The 22097-nt window shown below is 43.0% G+C and overlaps 1 protein-coding gene across 2 annotated transcripts in view; it reads left to right on the forward strand.

The window, feature by feature from the left end:
• The window catches only part of INSR (insulin receptor), a 310896-nt gene that overhangs the window by 236702 nt on the left and 52097 nt on the right, over positions 1–22097 (forward strand). For both annotated transcript variants that reach the window (XM_086946970.1, XM_086946971.1), the window contains exons 4-7: positions 9795–9958; positions 15713–15857; positions 17766–17980; positions 21503–21629. In XM_086946970.1, the coding sequence (XP_086803096.1) occupies positions 9795–9958; positions 15713–15857; positions 17766–17980; positions 21503–21629 (651 nt within the window). The remainder of the gene's footprint in view (positions 1–9794; positions 9959–15712; positions 15858–17765; positions 17981–21502; positions 21630–22097) is intronic.

Raw genomic sequence — 22097 nt, forward strand, 5'->3', positions numbered from 1 at the left:
AGAACATTTATTCACCCTCTGGGTATTGTACCTTGATTTTATGTATTTCTGAGATAGAGTTAGGGTTTCATTTCCACATTTCCAAATGTATTACCCTGTGGCCTTATGCGTCTTTTCAGCTAGTAACTTGGCACAGTATCTTTAACATTTTACGCCTTTTATAAGGTGGTTTAATGTGTTCTCCTCAGAAGGCATTGTAACCTCCACTCCTTCGTGAAAAGTTTTTTGCTGATCTGTCGGGTGGGGGCCCACGAAAAAATAGAGAGGGACAAAAATATTGATTTCCCATGTTAATTCCCACAGGAAACTTTGCTCTTCAATACAGTAAAAGCAGCTTAATAGAATTACACTCAGTTCTACAGAAAGGTCGAACTGTAATCAGACATCATGTTTTTTGTGATTTGATGTAAATTCATTTAAGCTCTTCAGAGAATTAGCATTTAAAGAGGGGTTTGGACTGGGCATGAAGGGTTAAAGCCATGAAAACGTAGGTATGCGAGGGTGGTTGTTACTGCAGGAGTCCCGCTGTATGAAAAAGGTGTTCTGATTGGCCGGGTGCGCTTTTTCTCCTGCCTTCCATTTTGGTACCACCATACTGAGTGATCTGATTGGCTGGCCTGAACTCTGATCAAAATCTGGCAGCTGCCATGATAGGACCAGTCAATTCTGTTCCCCTGGCTTGAAACAGTTTGTGAAAAAGCACTCACGGAGGCAGGGTAAGGACATCCTGACCCCCAGGAATGCATTTGTGGGGGAGGCGGTGGGACACCGAGGCACTACTCCCCCCGAGATTAAAATAAAGACAAATTGTGCTACGTCGCCTCGTGGGAACCACAGCACCCAAGTGTGAGATATATTTTTACTCCCACGGGAGGGGCTGTTCAAACTTTACCCCCATATGTCCGCTTTTAATGCCTTTTCATCTATATTTCAAATTCTAAAGCTGTGTCTAAATTAGAGTGTAGGAAAGAATAACATAACCAGCATTGGCCAAGTCAATAGGTCTCGGATTTATAAGGCATGTCCCGACCTGTTGGCTTTCTCAATGTTTGTCAGTAACGTATTGTTTAAATAACATAAAGGAAACAAAAGCAAATAACTGGATGAAAAGCAAGCACATACCTTGAGGTATCGTGAAACAGTACTTTGAATTTCATATTTCACTCTTTATTAATGCCATGGTTTATTTTTCAAATACGTTTCACTCAGGAAGCTCTGAACAGAATTTAACAAGAAAAAGGAAGCGTCCGAATGTAGCTAGAAATGGTTGCCAAAGTCTAATCTACTTTCTGCGGGATGCAGCCATTTGGTCCTCTGTAGCAGCACAGGGAGCAGCGTCATGCCAAGTACACCTTCTGCCTTAAGCTTCAACTGAGCGAGTGCAGCAGCTCTCCCTTCCCCAGCACCATAGAAGCCTTTGTGCCCTGAGGCCTCTGCTTACATGCAGTATGTGGACTGCAGGGCAAAAAACACAAACAACCCTTAAAGTTTCCTCTTCAGCCAAACTCCAGCAGAAAATAACCTTCTTGCTGTGCGTTTACAGACAGGCTGGGTGGGGTGGGGAGCAACACAGTACAGGGGAGGGGGTTGAAGAGGCAATGCAGCACATGAGGGGGAGAGCTAGAAAACATGCCTCATGAAGTGCTAAATAAAAAAGTAGTTCCTAAATTAATGAAAAAGAAATAGTAGTTCCTATGAAAATGGAAGGATAAGTGTCACATAGTGAAAAAGTTGGTAAAGAGGCTGTGCTCCAGGAATAGGACAAACAAAACGAGCGAAAGGCAAGCGATCGACTAAGCGGCGAGCAAATGATTGACAAGAAAGCCACCCAGTTGGCAAGCTATAAGCGCGCGTTAACTTCACAGCCGGTCATTCGGCGTCAGGCAGCCCGCAATGTCTGGTAAGCAAGACCTAAAAAGCACAGCTTTCTAAAACCTGATCTGGAATTGGCACGCGAGTTACCATGCATGGTTGGTGCCATTTTCACTGGGCTGATTAAAGCAAATTATTATGCCAAAAAGCACAACAATCTTGAAATAAACAACAAAAAGAATATTACAATCTTCAACAAGAAAATGAAATATGTAAACTGGGGTAAAGTATGCAACTTAAAATAGCAAAAATGGAGAAAAAAAACTGCAGAAAAAACTAAAACCGGTCTTGTTAACGGTGTAAAACCAAAGGTAGGTATAATGCATCTGAAAACTTTGAGACCCATATTCTAATCCATAATGCGAAAAATCGGGTGTGAATATGTGGGAAGTTGGAGCGCAATACTGGGGACGGCAAAACCAAGTCATCGGCCGCATCGGCAGCCGTGGTAGGCAAAAGATAGAAGCTGTAAGGGGGGACTCATTACAAAATGTATGGAGGAACACAAAGACAAAAAAACCTAGAAGAAGTTAAAACAGTAACAAAGAGTCCAAAGGGAAGATAGTGCTTGGTGTGTGCTCCAAAGGGAACAGGAAGTAACAGGCTGAAAAATAACAAGAAGGAAAGCAGGTGAGACCCAATGTGGGTTTCTGTTGAGGCGGTGCGGGGGATGAAAGAGTAAAAAAAAACGAGGCCATGGTTGTGACCAGGTTTAACAACCTCATGAAATGCAAGATTGCGGCCGTCTATGTACTGCTGCGATTTCAGATTTCAGGTAGAATTTTGGAGAAGAAGGATTTTGAGCCTATGAGAGAAGAGTTTTGTAAGAGGCAAAAGTGCATGTTTTTCCAGCTGTCCGAGGGAACGCAGCCTGGCCAAAAACTGAGACCCAAATAATAAAAGTTGACGAAGATTAAACCTACTGCAAAGTAACCTTGTGCCTCTGCTAGACAATACTTTAGGTCTGTCGTGCACTGGGGAATACCAGACAGAAGTAGAAAACTGTGTGTTTGGGATCATAAAAACTCAACAAACTTACTTTGGTGAATAGTTTGGTGGGACCACGCGCAGGCTGCAAACCTAGACTTCTTTCAAGCTACAAAACTTTTTTTATAGGAAAGTAACTTTTTTTCCTTTTGAAGCAGTAGAGCCTATTGGCCTGAGATTGTAGGATGACGTCCGAGGTGATTGTTGTCAGTCCAGAATTAAACGCCAAGTGAAGACAACCGGTTATAACAAATGATCATAATTGGTCATTTCGAGTTGCAGATGGCAATGGATCGAGGTTCTGTAAGCTGCCAGGAGTCCTAGGACTAATGGCCCCCGCAGGGCCCTGTCTTATTGGCCTGTGCACCACATGTTCAGAAAGAAGACTTTTTCTTATGCAGAAAACCAGTGAGATGCTGACGAGTGCATTGGACGTGGAGTCTGCGGGCAAGTATCTAAACTCTGGGGATCCAGGCTATTTCAGAATCCCCACGCGTTGCTAAGATCTCAAGACGAAATGACCTTCTCAGTTTATGTACATCTATGGGTTGTGCCAGAAGGCAAATTCTTTGTCTTGGATCCTGCAAACCTCTAGTATGTGTCCCCCACAAGTAAATCCAGGCCCACAGTATGATACTTAGTCAAGACCGTTTTGCCTCCAGACGGAGGCTGGTAGCTGTCGTGGACCGACCTGGACTGTTTTCACGCTGCCTTCTTCGTGCACACAAAGTGTGAATATGCTGACAAGCTGTATAACTCTTACTCATCTCACAAGTGATGCCGTTGAGGCCCCAGATTGATAGATACCTTTCTACTCCGTACCACTGTAGGTGGAAAAAGTGCTCTGTGTGAGGGTTGATTTTGTTGAATGCTTGGCAAGCCGGCTAAAAGAACTGTAAAGGGAAGTGGCCAACCCAGAGAGAGTATGTGAGCAAAGGATATCAAACAATTAAAATGACCGTAATGGTCTTCTCGATGTCCCAGTCGAGCAAGGATGGACCAAAGCGGGGGCACATGGTCAATGGAACCCATCTGGTCATTCATAGCTGGTCTCTCGAATGAGCTCCAATTAGTTCCCTGGGCCTGGTCTCCGCTCTTGGGTTTAGCTCCCACCTCCTGCACACAGATTGGAGTGTAGGGTACTCCTCCTGCGGTCGAGTGGTGTTTCCTGCTGGAGAAAGAACGGTAGGCCTACCTAACGTTCAGGTTTTGAACAGTCCATGTCTCGATTGATTGGGACAGCAATCGCTAGTGTGCACTCTTCTAGCGACCTTACTTCCATCATATGGAAGATGGGCCCTCGATAAGCACCGTGTTTGCTTTTACCAGCAGAACTTGGCGTTTATATTGTGGTGTTTTAGACTCGTAGACAACCACTTTGACAATGTTTTGTGGTTTCATTTTTATCCCTGCGTGGAAAAATGGCGTCCAATTGGTACCACAAGCAATCCGTCCCGAGTTCTGCCACCAAACTAAGACCAACATTCTCAACTCCCCCAAACTCCTTCCTATGCGACCCCCCCTCTTCCTCCCTCGTGTATTAACATATCCGCCTAAAAACCAGCCCGGATTTGTAATGTAATGTAATGGTACTTGTATAGCGCACGAATCACCATGAGGCATCTCAGCGCTTGTACGAATACCGCTGTGGAACCCATCCTGGCCTTTCCCTGTGAGGCGTCCACTCCTGGGCACCCTCAAGGTGAAGCCAGGCATCCTTAGCGTTGTGGGGGCCGTTGTGTAGATTAAGCAAGCTATTGCCCAGAGTTGCAGAGTGGGACCCATGATTAGAATAGGCACGAGGCGAGAATTAACAGGTCCGGGGAAATTGAGCCCAAGAGCCGCCGAGGCGGGATTTGAACCCTGGTCCCGGGCCAGACCTCTGCATCAGGGTCTGCCGCTCTAACCATTGAGCCACACTTCTCCACGATTTGATCAGTCACAAAACAGGACCCTGGAAGCTTTGACGGACTTTAAATGCCTTGAACACTCTAGGCACAAAAATGGACCCACTTTAAAGTTAATGAATACAGATTATAGAATGCACTCCAGTGACGTCTACTACAAGGCTATTCGCTAGCCGTCACATCTTTTCCAACTCTGAGGCCGCCATATCTCCAGACAGGAAGTGCCCGACTATGATGCCCGTTGTGATGTTGTGACATCTTTGGTAAGTCTCAGGGTTCACTTGACGTTGCAGCGTTCTCACCATCTATGACCCATCCATTTCTTGTACTTGAAACTCCATCCATAGCCTTCACCAGATGCCAGGGCAAAGCTAGGAGCTTCTTGTTGGGTGTCGCAGTTTTCTGCAGCAACTTCTAGATAGCGGCAGATTTAGCTTAGCTTCTAGAATGAGGGGGTTTCGGTGACTGTTCATGGCCCAAGCATGGGTCTTCTTCAGAATGGGGCCTTGTGACACATTTGTATTCGTTTGCCATCACCGTTGGCGAGCAACCGCGTTGCTTCCAAGCAGGTCAATACAAATAGGTTTACGTGCTCCTGTTTCCTGTAGCCAGATTGCCTTTCTAAAGATAGTTGTCTGTAACAAGGTGCGTTGTTCCTCTTGGCGTAGATTACCCAGGGGTACAAGGTCGTGCGGACCATCCGCAAATGAGATTCCGCCAACTAAGCCGTGGTCTAAAGCGGTTAGCAACAAAATAAGCATTTATTGATGTGATTGAGTAAACACATTCGTTTACTGAATCATTATTCTGGAGACAACGATGCCTTTTTATCAGGGCTGCATGTAGTTACAGAGAGGACAAATTGGCATTTATTTAGTGGCCGGAGGTCTAAGAGAGGATTGACGCAGCAGAGCCCGACTCCCAAAGAGACCGTTTGTGGTTGGGCCTTTTTTTTTTTGTTGCGCTTCTGAGCCAAGTCTGACACCCGAGAATTGGTATTTACAAAAATTGATTCTGTCCTGTGATTTGTGGAATCTTGAGCTCGCTCAATTATCGAATGGAATAATGCACGCTTCACCATATATTAATTCTTAGACGTGGTAGAAATCCAAAAAAGTTTAAAAAAACAGAAAAATTAGTTTTGATCACCATGAAGGAGAGGCTTAGGATTAAAAAAAGGGAGATCGAGAAACAGATAAAAAAAATTCCATAAAAGCGGTTGTAATCACCAGTGCTGCTACCGTTAGTGCTTAGTTACTAATTTTCTACCGAAGACGGTGAAGAATTTAAGGTAAAAATAGTTGTCGCTATTGTGTATCCCCATTTTTTAGAAATAGCAGAGGACCATTACAACTTGAGGGGCCATTACTAATTACTAGGTATTGCATGCCAATCCAACTATTAATTCATAGTAAAAGTTTGATGGTACGAATGCCAGTGGATTCCTGTTGGGAGGGGTTCACTGGTATGGTAGTCCGTGATTGGTGACATCACAGGATGACGTATACAGATACTCGTTCAGAGATTCTGTTCTATAGGTATCAACTTACTGTGTATTTTGACAGTACCTTGTAGTGATTCCGTGTGATAACATGGTTTCCCAAAACATCTTTTTCAAGCATTGCGTTTGAAAAAACATGTTTGGAAGAACATCGTGTTTTTTGATGTAGCGCATTATTTAGATCGAAACATTTGTTTCCCAGATTTTGACATTTCCTTAACAACTTTTTATTCAATTTAGGTTTTTTTTATATATGCATGCCTGATTCTATTTACATATCTATTTCTATACACAAAACACATCTATATCCATATATACTTATATCTCCTTCTTACAAAAGAGCAGAGGCCACACGAGAGAGAAAACCATTAGAAGCACTTTATTGGTTTTGGATATATATATATATATATATATATATATATATATATATATTTGTGTGTGTGTATTTCCTTAAATTTCTCGCTTGCGCTCGCTCCCTCCCTCGCCGTAAATAAAATACTCGGAATTGCCCCTTTTTATCTAATTATCCATAAATGTCCATTTACATGGTCCAAAATATTCATGTATTTTAAAATCAGTTTACAAAAATGTTCCTAATAAATTTTACTGGTTGAAAAAATCTGTTGCTAACTTAAAAAAACACACATTTGAAGCTAAATTTCGCTTTTGCCTCATAGAATGGAGTGATTCATTTGGCCTAGCATTTTATGGGAAAACAATGCTATTGTAAAAGATGTTTTTAAAAAGTAATTTTTGTAAAAGAGTTTTTGGAAAATGTCATCACATGCTACCGCCTTTTGCTGGTGGAATTGACCTCAGCGTTTACATACATTGGTGAGGTAAACATGTTTAGCGCCTCGCCAGCTTCCTCTCATCCCTAACAGGAGGGTGAAGATGTGCATGAAAAGGGCAGTGGTGCAGGTAATCTGTCAATTATCCTCGTCGTAACACCCTACCGTCGCAATACCGCCTTCACACAGGTGCTTGGAACCTTTCTACCGCAGACCAGCCGCTTGTCACCAGCAAAGCGGTGATTTGTAAATACTGTTACCCATTTGCATATTTCTGGTTTCTTTACTTTTTTTGATGGCTATGAAGAAACACTTAAAAAACATGAACATTGAGATGATAATGGACTCAAGGTGTTTTTTGGCACCTTGGACACTCGCCATCAAAAATCGCGAACCTGAGGTGTCCTTCCATAGTCTGACTTTTCACTAAATGCGCCTCGATGGGAAGCGCCTGGCTTCTAATGGCTACACCAGGAAGTCTACAAGCCATATTCCTCTGGACTGTGAAATCCAGTTCAGGGCTGGAATGAACATCTCAATAGTCCTCAACTGCATGTGAATGTCTCTCCACACAGTGTTGGTGTCTCTTTGTGGTGTGAAGCTCCCATGTGTTTCATGCAGGCTTTGCAGTGCACTGCCACACACTGCCAGTGTCTTCAAATGAAGCTGAACATGTTTCTTCAATGCACTGCAGCGTGCTGCATCACTGTCTGGCTGGAGTCACAAAGGGCCAGTGGCCACACCCTTTTCACACTTGCATGGCGGTGCAGTTCCACATGCTTCCTGCACTGAGGCGTACTTGGATTCCTCTCATTAGCTGCAGCATGGCGCCCCCTCGCCTGGATGTTGCTTCATTATGAATCCCTGCCCCTGTCGTCACATTCACTGCAGCAGGTCTCTGCCTACTGTATGGTATGAACTGCAGAATGTTACTGTACAGTGGTCTCCCGCACAATGCAGACTGACATTGCCAGTATCTTGGTGCAATGTGGATCACTGCGTCCGTTTCTCCCATGCACCACATCATAAGCCAGCCGACTGCCTGTATCTGCTGCAGTGTGGAGCTATGTATCGGTTCCCTAGATGGACTGCAGTATACCTCCACTCACTGCCTGTATCTGCTGCAGTGTGAATCTCTGCATGGGTTCCCTAGATGCGCTGCAGTGTACCTCTACTCAGTGGCTCCATCTGCTGCAGTGTGAAACTCTGCATTGGTACCCTGGATGTGCTGCAGTATACCTCCAATTGCTGCTTTTATCTGCTGCAGTGTGAATATCCGCATCGGTTCCCTAAACGCGCTGCAGTATACCTCCACTCACTGCCTGTATCTACTGCAGAGCGAAGTTCTGCATCAGTTCCCTAGAAGTGCTGCAGTATACCTCCACTCCCTGCCTGTATCTGCTGCAGTTTGGATCTCTTCTCCTGTTCTCTTTTACCCTGCAGCCTTTTCTCGTACCCATGCCACCTTTCAGTATTTGGATGTGCATTGGACGTCCTCGTTCAGCAGCCTCGCCGTGCTTCTGTTCTCCAACTGGAGCTCTGTACCTCACACTTGCGTGCCCTGCAACCGCCCATAGCTCACTGCCTTGTTCACGGTGCAGTCAAAAGCTTAGAACCTTCTCCAGTGGTGGCTGCCTCTGTACAGGGGTGGTGAGTCGATGGGGGATATTTTATGATCTAAAAATAAAAAATAAACTTCCCTTCTTCGCCTCTGTTGCCGCCGCATGTCTCTCCTCGGTCCTCGCAAAGCCCGGAAGCACCCAGTCTCCCGCACTCTCCCAGCCAATAACGGCACTGCAGTAGCAGGGTTGTGATTGGTCTGCAAGCAGCACCTGGGAGGCTGGGCATGTTCTCCACTGGGCTGTACAACACAGCCTAGTGGAGAACATGCCAAGTGCGCATGACTGTTTGGACGGCCACAGAGGGCGGACCAAGCTGTCATGCGCACTTAGGGAGGGAGTGCAAACCACTAATGCTGCCTCTGACGGTGGGGAGCCTAGTCCCGCCCCGCCCGACCTGGCTGGAGTCTGAATCCCGCAAAGAAAAATAAAATGATACTAACTACTTGTTATTAGCATTTTAGTTTTTCTTTTGCACTGCTCAACGAGCAGTGGGGCGACGCTCCTCCACCTTAGCGGAGGACCTGCCACTGCTTTGGGAACCAAGAGTGTCTGATTTATTGAGCAGTGTTCTAATTTGCACGAGCTTTACACTCCTGTTGCTGTCTTCCAAGCAAATTTTCACGGTTTGTAAGGGTAATGTAGTGGGCAGAAGGCCCTTGAGCAGGGTACTTTGTCGTTTTTAAATACAAAACTTCATTATTTTACTCCTTGACTATCAAAAAAGAGCCATCGGCAGTCACTGCCACCCACCGGGTGAACCTACGTTGGCTATATTCGCAGATTTTCACAGCATCTCTGAGGAGTCTCCCATTGCCTCTTAGAGTTCAAGTGTCGTAGATCAGTGCTAGTTGGATTTTACTGCTTTTAATACAATTTGTGAGTGTGGGTAGGCTATTGTCAGTGGTTTTGCAGTCCTGGTTCCTGCAGAATGTGAAAGAAATAAGATCTGTGCTTTTTTTAGTAATTGGATGATCCTGTTGCACCGTTGCTGGCGCGTTGCATGCATCACTGCACCACAGGCTGCATGCGTCACTGCACTGCGCGGCGTCTCATGGTGGTAAATGTTCTAAGGGTCCTTTTCTGTGTCTACCCTTCCCTTTCTCTTGCCACACAGCTTGAACTGCTCGCCATGCGACGGCCTTTGCCCCAAGGTCTGCAACCTATACCAGGACGACAAGGTGCATTCTGTGAAAGTCATCGATTCGGTGACGGCCGCGCAGGAGCTGCAGGGCTGCACCATCATCAACGGAAGTCTGACCATCAACATCCGTGGAGGGAGTAAGCGCTTTCTTTTTTATTTAAATGGAAGACTCTGATGCATTCAGTTCGAAATCTTTATTTGACGCTTAAAAATGTCCAAAAAGTATACATTTATAAAATACGTGCAAACATAAGACAAATCCATTAAAATATCAAAATTTTTTTTAACTAAATCTTAAAATCTTAGAAAACGGAGCCATAGAGTATGACGTGTGAAACTAAAAGGATCTGTTTTAAAAATCAACCTGTTCATAACAGTTTCTTATTTTCATGGCGTTCCTAATAAAATTCAGAATACCAATACATATTTCGACTGAGGGTAGCCTTTGTAAAAATTCCATTGCGGGCAAATTATTCTTCAAACCAGCTTGTCGCAGTAAAGGTTTTAAGAAAAGTGAACTGGGGCTAGCATACAGGGAGCAAAATAGAATAAAATCAAACTGTAATGTGGTGGGCGGGCATGCTTGTGTTCTTGCAAAAGAGTTTGGCAACTTGTAGGTTTTTGTCGCTGTCATGTGACGAACACGAGAAGCGCCAAAAGGTGATGAAACATGAAGCATGTGTGTTGCAATTCTTTATTATTTTTACAGCTAGTAGTCCAGGTATAGAACAAAAGTTGCGAAAGTTGTCTCAGTATGAAAGGCAGAGCAGTAACGACCCCTACTATTCAAACATCCGTACAGTGTTCATACGGCGTTGCCCCAAACGTGCAATCAGCGACAATAACCGCATCATTGAATAAGGAAATGCAGACTCAGTAGAGGGCCATGAGAAACTCATGAAATGTAACTGTGACAGGAAAAGGTTAGGACAGGCAAACTCCAGTAAGGGAATAGAGGAAGGTGATAAAACACAAAGTGGATACAGCCACAGGAATGAAATTCTTTGAGCGCCCATAAATGTGGTTGGTTAATTCAGTCGAGCCGCTGAGCCTGATGCTTCCTTCTAGCCTTTTCCATCCTCGCCGCCAATTCTCCACCTGATATTTCCTACCACACTGCTTATTGACACAGAGGTATGATTCATTCTTTGTTGTTGTCCCATCTGCAGCCATTGCACAGTGTTGGGTCTGATGACGCTCATATGGTTGAAAAGGGACATTTGGTTCGTTGGGTTCATCGCCTCTCCCAGGTGCATCAAGCGGTGACTCATAAGATGCCAAAACAACACTAATTGCAACCTTTGCAGGCTTGTTCAAGAGATAGACTACAACAATATTCATTCCAGTCCACAAAGAAAGTGATCCCAAACATTTGTGTGAGCTAGCTGGGTACGTCCTGTGAAATCCCACCACAGCCAAGTCATCCGCATCGCTCTCCTGACCTGTCCTTGACAACATAAACAGACCTCCCCAGTCCTACTTTGGAAATGCCTTTTCCTCTGTGTCACTCTCCGCTCTATAATGAATCTCATCAAACCGCTTTTCTTAGGCTCTTAATTTGAGTTTGGTAGATGGGGTTCTCTCTCCGAATGTGGCGGTAGTCCCGTCCACAATGTTACAAGTGCCATGGGCTATGATGACCTGATCGTGGGCCTCACGTGTGTTACGCCTCCTTTAGAAGGCTTTCCATTGCCACTGACATGGGCCCTGGGTCTTTTTCACAGCCATAAACTCCTACATTCAAGTGGTAGGTGTAATGAGCAGACTTGGTCCAATTCCAACCCTTCTTTCTTAACTAGTAAGAGTTTCTCTTGATGAGGCAGTCTTGAAAAGTGGGTTCTCTGAATCTGAAGCTCTACGTCTGGACTTTTGTGCACTCAGCGGGGTTTCCTCGATGTATCTTGGGCAGCCCACACCTCAAGAGATGTGTCTCCGGCAAAGGCAAGAATATTCCCCAAGAAGCCTGCCTGCCTAAAAGAAAGGCCTTCGGGGACATTTCAAGATTTAGTCGGACAACAGTGGACAAATTTAAGAAATACCATTATTTTGTACCACTTTACTTTGAATTGAATACATCATGTCCTTTTCGTCTAGTTGTGTGCTCTGGTTTGCATAACATTTCAAACTGGTGCAGACGTTGCTCTGTGGCCAGAAGCCGCTTTGCAGGTGTGTCACGACCCTCCTCAGAGGGTTCCTGTTTTGCAGGGAATGACTGATTTCTGTGTGGGTAGCAGGTTCGACAAGTTTAGCTCCGTTTTCAAAGATATATTACATCAAATAATTCACTACTGTAATTTGTGGTAACATTAAAGTGCACTATTGCATTCTAGAGTAACATATTAGACTGTATCCATGCAATCTGTAGTGGCATATTGAAATGCCTTATGGCACCCTGGAGGAACTTATTAAAATGTACCAGGGCAGTCTGCAGTAACATATTAAAATGCACTATTGCATTCTAGAGTAACCAATGAAAATGCTCCCATGCAATCTGGAATAACGTATTAAAATGCACTGTTGTATATGGAGTCACATATTAACATGCATTCTAGAGTCACATATTAGCATGCATTTTAACATATTAAAATGCACTGTTGCATATAGAGTCACATATTAACATGCATTTTAACGTATTAAAATGCACTGTTGCATGTGGAGTCACATTTTAACATGCATTCTAGAGTCCCATATTAGCATGCATTTTAACATATTAAAATGCACTGTTGCATATAGTCACATATTAACATGCATTTTAACGTATTAAAATGCACTGTTGCATGTGGAGTCACATTTTAACATGCATTCTAGAGTCACATATTAGCATGCATTTTAACATATTAAAATGCACTGTTGCATGTAGAGTCACATTTTAACATGCATTCTAGAGTCACATATTAACATGCATTTTAACATATTAAAATGCACTGTTGCATGTAGTCACATTTTAACATGCATTCTAGAGTCACATATTAGCATGCATTTTAACATATTAAAATGCACTGTTGCATGTAGTCACATTTTAACATGCATTCTAGAGTCACATATTAGCATGCATTTTAACATATTAAAATGCTCTGTTGCATGTAGAGTCACATTTTAACATGCATTCTAGAGCCACATATTAGCATGCATTTTAACATATTAAAATGCACTGTTTCATATGGAGTCACACATTAACATGCATTTTAACGTATTAAAATGCACTGTTGCATGTGGAGTCACATTTTAACATGCATTCTAGAGTCGCATATTAACATGCATTTTTACATATTAAAATGCACTGTTGCATATAGTCACATATTAACATGCATTTTAACATATTAAAATGCACTGTTGCATATAGTCACATATTAACATGCATTTTAACATATTAAAATGCATTGTTGCATATAGTCCCATATTAACATGCATTTTAACATATTAAAATGCACTATTTCATGTTTAGTCACATTTTAACATGCATTCTAGTCACATAGCATGCATTTTAACATATTAAAATGCACTGTTGCATATAGTCACATATTAACATGCATTTTAACATATTAAAATGCACTGTTGCATATAGTCCCATATTAACATGCATTTTAACATATTAAAATGCACTATTTCATGTTTAGTCACATTTTAACATGCATTCTAGAGTCATATAGCATGCATTTTAACATATTAAAATGCACTGTTGCATATAGAGTCACATATTAACATGCATTTTAACGTATTAAAATGCACTGTTGCATGTGGAGTCACATTATAACATGCATTCTAGAGTCGCATATTAACATGTATTTTAACGTATTAAAATGCACTGTTTCATATAGAGTCACATATTAACATGCATTTTAACGTATTAAAATGCACTGTTGCATGTGGAGTCACATTTTAACATGCATTCTAGAGTCGCATATTAACATGTATTTTAACGTATTAAAATGCACTGTTTCATATGGAGTAACATATTAACATGCATTTTAACGTATTAAAATGCACTGTTGCATGTGGAGTCACATATTAACATGCATTCTAGAGTCGCATATTAACATGCATTCTAGAGTCGCATATTAACATGTATTTTAACGTATTAAATGCACTGTTGCATATGGAGTCACATATTAACATGCATTTTAACGTATTAAAATGCACTATTGAATGTAGAGTCACATTTTAACATGCATTTTAGAGTCACATATTGTGTGTGTGTGTATTGGTTTTTATTATGCGCCTATCTCACCCGTAGGTTTCATAGCGCTAGCTGAAAGCCAGATCAAAAACAGAGTGTTTTTAGAAAAGCCACGTTTTTAGGGCTTTACGAAATGTCTTGTGATTTGTTTCAAAACGTAGTTTCAGCGGTAAAGTATTCCAAATCTCCGGCGCGGTTCTAGAGAAGGACCTGCTGCTGTTTTTCACCGTGCGTACCTTAGGAACGGTCAGAAGGCGGTTACTGGCCGAACGGAGCGCTCTTACTGGTTGAAATTTACTCAGTTTCTTTGCCAGATAGGTTGGGCCATTATTGTTGACTGTTTTGTGTACTAGGCAGCATATCTTAAATGTAATTCTCTTTTCAATAGGGAGCCAGTGAAGTGTCTTTAGCCTGGGGGCCGATGGTGAGCGTGGGGGAAGATTTAACACCAGCCTAGCTGCGGTGTTTTGCAGTACTTGAAGTTTAGATAGCAGCTTATCATTTATGGATGCAAACAGTGCGTTACCATAGTCCAGGCGATTTATGATTAGTCCCTGAACCAAAGGTAAGCGAGAGTACAGTGGAATCCATAAAATTTTTTTCCTGAGGGCTCGTATTATACCATAGCAGGTACGAGTCACAGTATTTACATGGTCAGCCATTGAAAGTTTGTCCATTATGACTCCTAAGTTGCGTACAGCTAGCTCTGGTGAGGGGCACGACCCTAATGAGGGTGGCCACCAGTTGGAAGATCAGATGTTTTGGGCATCTTCGAAGAGCAGGATTTCTGTCTTGCTCGCATTGAGCAGGAGAGGATTTTTGGACATCCAATCATTTATGGTTATCATACACTGTATAAAGTTGTGCTGTGTATTGATATGGTCCGGACCCTGAGTGATCAGTAGCTGTGTGTCGTCAGCGTACGACACGGTATCAAAACCATGTGCTCTGATTATTTTTGCTAAGGGTGACATATAAAGGGTGGGACTTAAGATTGATCCTTGGGTAACGCCCTTGTTGATAATCTGACTTTTGGAAGAAAATCCATCAATTTCCACTTTGAAAGATCGGTCCGAGAGGTAACTCTCAAACCACTGTAAAGCGGAGCCCTCGACACCACATTCTCTAAGGCAGTCCAGAAGAATAGTATGCGATATGGTGTTGAAGGCCGCCATATTAGCATGCATTTTAACATATTAAAATGCACTGTTGCATGTGGAGTCACATTTTAACATGCATTCTAGAGTCACATATTAACATGCATGTCAACATATTAAATTGCAGTGTTGCATTCTTGAGTCACATATTAACATGCATTCTGGAGTAACAGTAAAATGCAGTGTTGCATTCTTAAGTCACATATTAACATGCATTCTGGTGTAACATTAAAATGCAGTGTTGCATTCTAGAATAACATATTTAGATGCCCCAACGCAGTAGTCTGGAGTAACATTAAAATGTACTGTTGCATCCTGGAGTAACGTTAGGATTCACCAATGCAACCCGGAGTAACATGGTAAAATGCACTATTGGATTCTGGAGTAACATAGTAACTATAGCTCTTAATATGATCTTTTGCATATTTCTAAATGCTGTTTGTCTGGATGCTCGATTGCGTACAGTCGTTTTCTGAAACAAACATGGCTGCTTCCGTCCAAGGATGCCGCCCAGCCATGGACTCAATGGGTTTATAACATGTTGTTGTGTCTTCCAGGCAATATTGCAACAGAGCTGGAAGCGAGCCTCGGATTAATTGAAGAAATCACTGGTTTCCTGATGATCAAACGTTCCTACGCCTTGGTGTCCCTGTCCTTCTTCCGGAGTCTGCACGTGATCAGAGGGGAGACCCTTGAGTTTGGGTGAGTGACCCTTTTGGTCAGTTTAATGGGAGGGGCTTGGTGTCACGCTTGCAATCATCCTTGTGACTCGGTGATGGTATGCTGGCAAAGCTTGTCAGAAAATGCATATTTCTCTGCAAAGAATGTGCATTCTTCGTAAAGCGTGCACATTCTTTCCACAGAAGGCGTTTTGTGAACAGCGGATATTCTTTGAATGGCGGCACTTGTCCTTACATCCCGCTTAAGGTCTGCATTCGATACATCAGAGCGTGAACCCTGGGTCAACCCTGAGCTTGACTAGTTGCCGGCAGTGGGATGGAAGCCGCATCCTGTGATGGTTTAGAGAGGGCACACAGGTAGCGGGTAGGCTTGGCACATCTTTGGACAGTGCCTTTTGTTAACCTCCATAGGGCGCCTCTTAAGCGCCTTCAGCATTAAAGGCAAAATGACTACAGAATTTCAGGCTGACGAACTCTGGCCATCTTGCGCCACCATGTACACTGCCCTCTCCGGGGTCGATACGTCAAACAGAATATAGCCTTAGTGCCCGCTACCCGGCACTGTAAATCCAGTATCGTAATCTTTTGCGACTCCACTCTGAGAACGCAGTCACCCCGCTTCCAATCCATCCTTCTCCAAAGACGTGACCTCAATAATTTCTTCCTTAGAGTGATCTCGGTGCCTGTCACATTGCGTCACGTCAACATTACAAGGTTTTTACAAAATAGTGCCTGCAGTCTGACATTTGATGGCAGACCCATAGCAGCAACAAAAAAGATCGAAGGAACGTATAATTTATGTTAGGTAAATCAAGTCTTGGCATTTTTTAGGCCTATTTCTAGACATTACGATACAACCCTGTGCAATTTCTGGAAGTGTTTTTTTGATTCCAAACTGTATTTTGCTACATTTGTTTTTATAAATTGACTGCTTTTTTAAATGTAAATATTTTCCTAAGTGGATATTCTGGAAATAAGCATATTTGAGTACTCTGGGTCCTGTACTGGACACAGTTGACACAAGCACCAGAGGACACAACACAGTTGGTGTTTTTCTTCTCATATGTACACGCTTTTAGACGTTTCTAGAGAGAACTCTTTTACATTCAAAAAGGGGACTGATTAAAAAAAAATATATATATATATATATATGTAAAAAAGTACTGTTGTCAACCTTAGTACACCTTATTGAGTTTGTCTCATGAATGTTGCCACCAGCCGGTTGGTCTGGGCATTCCCCCCCAAAAAGACAACTTCTTCTTTCGACTTGTCTACATTATCAGAAAGCAGCTACAGTTGCACCATTATTTTTGTTTATATTATTGAAGTGTTTTATTGAAGCATCATTGCAGTTTTTAGCAATGCAGCTTCAAGGGTCTAATATAGTGGAGCATTTATTTATTTAGTTTATAACCTGTAGTACGAGATCCTCAGCTCACAATCTTTAGGGTGTTGGGGGGTGCGGGGTTTAATGCATCCCCAAATCCCACTGATTTGCCAAATGCAGCAATAAAAATAACATAGACTTTACAGGCACTTGTGGAGAGAATACTAAAAATGCGACACTATTTCAGTATTTATCTCAATTTGCATTTGCATTAAGTTTCAGTTCTCACAGGGAGCCAATGGGGTGGTCTCACCTTAGGGCCACTTACAGTCTTTATTTGTACAAGTTAGATCTAATCATTTTGTGGTCATGGCATTTGGCGTCTACATGGGCTTCGATTCTAGGAATCTGTCCCAGTGGTGGACGCGCATATAAGAAGACTGAAAGATCTTCTATCGGACCGGTCTCGCTGAAAAGTTGGTTGGGATATGTCTGACTCCGCTACACAATAGATCAACCACTGGTTTGAATCACTGCGTGGTTCCTGCCTCTAGTGGAGTTTGTTGTATGCTGACCACAGTTATCTTATCTCTCTCTTTTCAGGAACTACTCCTTCTACGCTCTGGATAACCAGAACCTGCGGCAACTCTGGGACTGGAGCAAACACCGGATGACGATAATGCAGGGAAACCTCTTCTTTCACTACAACCCCAAGCTCTGCTTGGCTGAAATCCACAAAATGGAACAGATTACCGGAACCAAGGACCGGCAGGAGAGCAACAACATCGCTTCCAAGACTAACGGCGACCAAGCTTCTTGTACGTAGAACTTCAAGCTACAGACTACCCTGAGTAACATTTCCGACCTGCAGGGAGATCTAGTGGGCGTAGTCAATTTGTTACTAAAAAGAATACAGATTAGGCTCCAATTGAATAATATGTACTGCATCAGTTACAATGTAGCTGTAGCGAGGACATCGTTGTAAACCATTTCCGCTCTTGCATTCCCTGCACTTGCAAGAGGACACCTCATTGGCCAGCAACTTCCCCGCTGAAAGTAACCCATCCCCAGCTCTTTGAAGGGAATAGCATCTTAGGAGGGAGCCGGGATCACTATTCACCCTGGAAACCTCCTCCTTATTCTCTTTCATTTCCCTATTTGTGGTGCCTCACTGCACAGCAAGACCAACAAGATGACCTTTTCCAACATGTGATGCAGTGTGTGCATTCCTGTGCGTTTCATTCCATTTTGCATTTATATTTATTCAGCAATTTTATAAAGTGGTAATAAGTGCTCACTTGGGGAATTCGGGGTGTTTGAATTAATATACAAATACAAGAAGCAGTGGCGGGATTCTGACTTTAGAGCGAGAGCGCACAAACCGCGATCAGTGCGAAAGAAAGCGTATTCATTCGTTGGTGACCACAGGCTTACCTCACAGTGTACTGAGATACACTCTAATTTTTGAGAAAATTGTATAAAAGATGTGAGAAAAATATCCCCAGGCCCATTGACCCTTTAGCGGCACGATGAGCTGCAAAAAAAAAAAAAAATTAGAAACACTGGAATGTGTCCCGGTATAATTACTTGTGAGTCAGGTTAATACAAGCATTCCCTAGTCTGTCTTCTGTTTTTAGTGAGCCACCATAAGTGCAATGGACACGCCCACAAGTGGTGCTCAAGATCTGTATTATAGGACTCTGGTTGGTCTTCACTGATGAGGCCCAGCAAGGCTGAAACTGGATGGGTTGCCCTCTGTTCCTCTTCAGCGGGGTTACAGCTTAGCAATTCAGGCTGGACTGTTTCTATTGGAGAAGGTTGAATTCCATGTGGTTCGCCCTTGTCTGTAGAGAGCAAAAATATGTTGGGCTGAAATGCTACCCAAATTACCACCGGGTAAGATTAAATGAAGCTTTTCACCCTTCACGTTTGGCGAGACAAGCAAGAGTGAAATGGCTGATGTTTTGACAAGGCAGAATTTGGAAAGAGAAGGCCAAAGTGCATTTTGGGCATGGCTGACAACAGGCAGCTCACCCTCTGTATCCAGTTACACCCGAGATTGAGGTTTGCAGCGGGATGTTCGGGCAGGAAAGTACATTTATTTCGAGCAAAAAGCACCCCCCTTGATGCTTTATTGTGTTTAAATAAACAAAAAAAAGCTAACATTTAATTTAACAGTAAGCCTACTACCCAATAGTGTGCCCAGGAGTGTCCGGGTCTTTCAAAGATTGCGGAAGTGAAAGATACCAGAGTCCCACCTAAGTCCTTTGAAGGAGCCTTGATTTACTTTGAAGCTTTGTTAAATAACTCTAAACATCGTGCTAATCTTATAAATCAAGCATTAACAAGAAAATTAAAAAGACAAATAAATAATCCAAGCTATAAACATACAAACTTTTCAGTTCCAGTAGAAGGTGGCTGTGCTGTGAAGATTGTCAACGTGTCAGTCATTGGCTCTGACGGTGTGTCAATCCCCCAGTACTAGACGCCCAGCTCGCGCGGGGCCGTATTACCCACTACAGGTCACTTCGCCTGCAGCCCACGCGGGGCCGTATTACACACTACAGGCACTACAGGTCACTTCGCCTGCATGTAGTACTAAAGTCAAGGTGCAAATTTTGGAAAGTGAGTGTAACACACTTGAAGCGAGGTGAGAGCTGTGTGTAGGCATGTGAGCTGTCGCAGTCTGCACTGTCGAGAGCTTCCTCTCAACCCCTCGCTTATCTCATAATCAGGAAATATGACTTGTACCTTGAAAAGAACTAACCTGGAAAGACCCACATCTTGAGGCCACTGAAAATTGTCAATACTGTTTTGCAGGAGGTTCCAGTAATGTTTTTTTGTCGAGTGGCTGCATTTGAGGTGTTACTACTGCTAAGGGCCAAAATACCGACTCGTGAACCTGTCTATGGCCAATATCTTATTTTTAATCTGCCTAAATATGCATGGTTTTCAATGCTAGTTCACCAGTTTTACTTTTAAAGACTTCTAGGTTGTGATAATGGGAACTGTGGTTCACATCTGTAAAGTGACCTGCCTAGGGTCACACAGTACATTGTTTTAGCGAGGCTGGGATTCCTAACCAGGTCTTCTAGTTCTGCAGGCAAACCCCACAGCACCACTCCTCCCACACTGTTGCCTGTTCACTTGCTCACCGGTAACTGAAACAAGTTGTCGGTGGCTTTTGTTACAGCAGGTGAGGAGCTGGTGATTTACGCAGGCTGCGTAGTGGACACAGCAGAGCTAGGCAGCTTTGGGGAGGCCATGACAGAAACGGACTGCTCTAGGTGGTTCCAAGGGCCTCCGTCCCTTGGTCTCGCTCCAGAAGTCGCGCGTTCGTTTTTCGAAGCCTGTTTACTGCAGTCGCATAGTTATACTTTGTTGTAGTTTTACATGTGTCACCAGTTTAAATGATTTACAGGATTGTCTGCCCACAAAGCAATATTAACTAAACAGGATAGGTTGGCTCGAGCAAAGAGTACTGTGTCGCCACACGCTTTGTAATGTTTTGTACTTCTCACCACAGCTGATGTTCTGCTTATGTGCACTTCCAACTCATACATTTAATCAAAATACTTTTCACTGGGCTAATTCCATAGCAATTCTCCCAAAAATTGCTGCCAGTTTCGTACTTTTTTTTGCACCCCATACAAAATCATCTGAAAAGCTATACTTGAACTTTTATGTCTTTTAATATTCTTTGTGTATCTTTCCCCTCCTTGATTTCTTAAATGAACCGCACTGTCTTCTGTTTGCTGCTCATATTTTTTATTCATGTCTGCTCCTACACCAGCATCTTTTTTATTTCTTGCTATTGCCTGTTTATTGTTTTGCATCCTTCCTTTACCTTTCTGTTTGTGTCTTTTTTTTGTTTTGTACTCCTCTTGTTGACATCTCCTTTTACTAATTTAGACCCCAGCCTCTGGTATCAAATCTCCTTGTTATGTTCTTTATTCTCCTTTCTTGCCTTGCATCCACCATTCGTGTCCTGCTGCATTGTCTCTTTGTGTTACCTTCCGGTCATACCTATTTTCTCCTTCTAAGTCTTCTCGCCTCTCCCTGTTGCACCGTGCCCATGCTATAACCTTCATCAGAACTGAGGGTCTCTGTATCACAACTGTAGTTGTGATGGAGATCAAATCGCACTTTCAGCAGGCATTGAGGTTTTAGCTGGCTGAGACTAGAGAGGACTAGCAATGGTTTCGACTCTTACTCTAAACCCGCCTAAGATCCTGCGATATCGAAGGATTTAAAAGGGGAAAAAATCCTATCTTCTGTGCCTTTGTGCCCCTGGGCTCAGTTGTACTTCTACAGATGTAACTCTTTGTTTCTCCCCCCAGGTGAAGATGAGGAGCTGAAGTTCACCTCCATAAGGACCTCTTTCGACAAGGTCATGTTGAGGTGGAGCCCTTACTGGCCTTCCGACTATCGCGACCTGCTGGGATTCATGCTCTTCTACAAGGAAGCGTAAGTGAGCGTCTGGGTTCGACCAAGTGCCATCTGTGGAAGCTTTTTTGTAAGTTTCCATCATCACAGATGTGACACGTATATAGTGCGCACACTCGAACAAGCTTGATCTGGAGAAGCTTAGCAATTAGAACCAATGTCAGCAACAAAGCGTTGAAAGAGGATATGTAATACTTCTTACTACTTAACATTATGGCCTTGAATGCTCTCTTTGACTGACGCTCTTCTTGCAATCTGATGCCCATTCACCTACATCGTTACTGATAACATCTCTGGACCGCTGATGTTCTTGTAAGAATTAGATGTAAAGTCATTCTTTCATTTGGGATGTTATCACCCATTATGTTTCCATTTATTTTGTTTCTAGCTACTTATGTACTGTATGCTCTTTGTTGATATGGTTTGTGCTGGAAATCTTTTCAAAACTACCATACGGGTTCCCGTCTGCAGCCTGCCAGAAAGCTTTAG

Source organism: Lissotriton vulgaris, chromosome 12 (assembly GCF_964263255.1).
Source record: "Lissotriton vulgaris chromosome 12, aLisVul1.2, whole genome shotgun sequence".
Taxonomy (NCBI): domain Eukaryota; kingdom Metazoa; phylum Chordata; class Amphibia; order Caudata; family Salamandridae; genus Lissotriton; species Lissotriton vulgaris.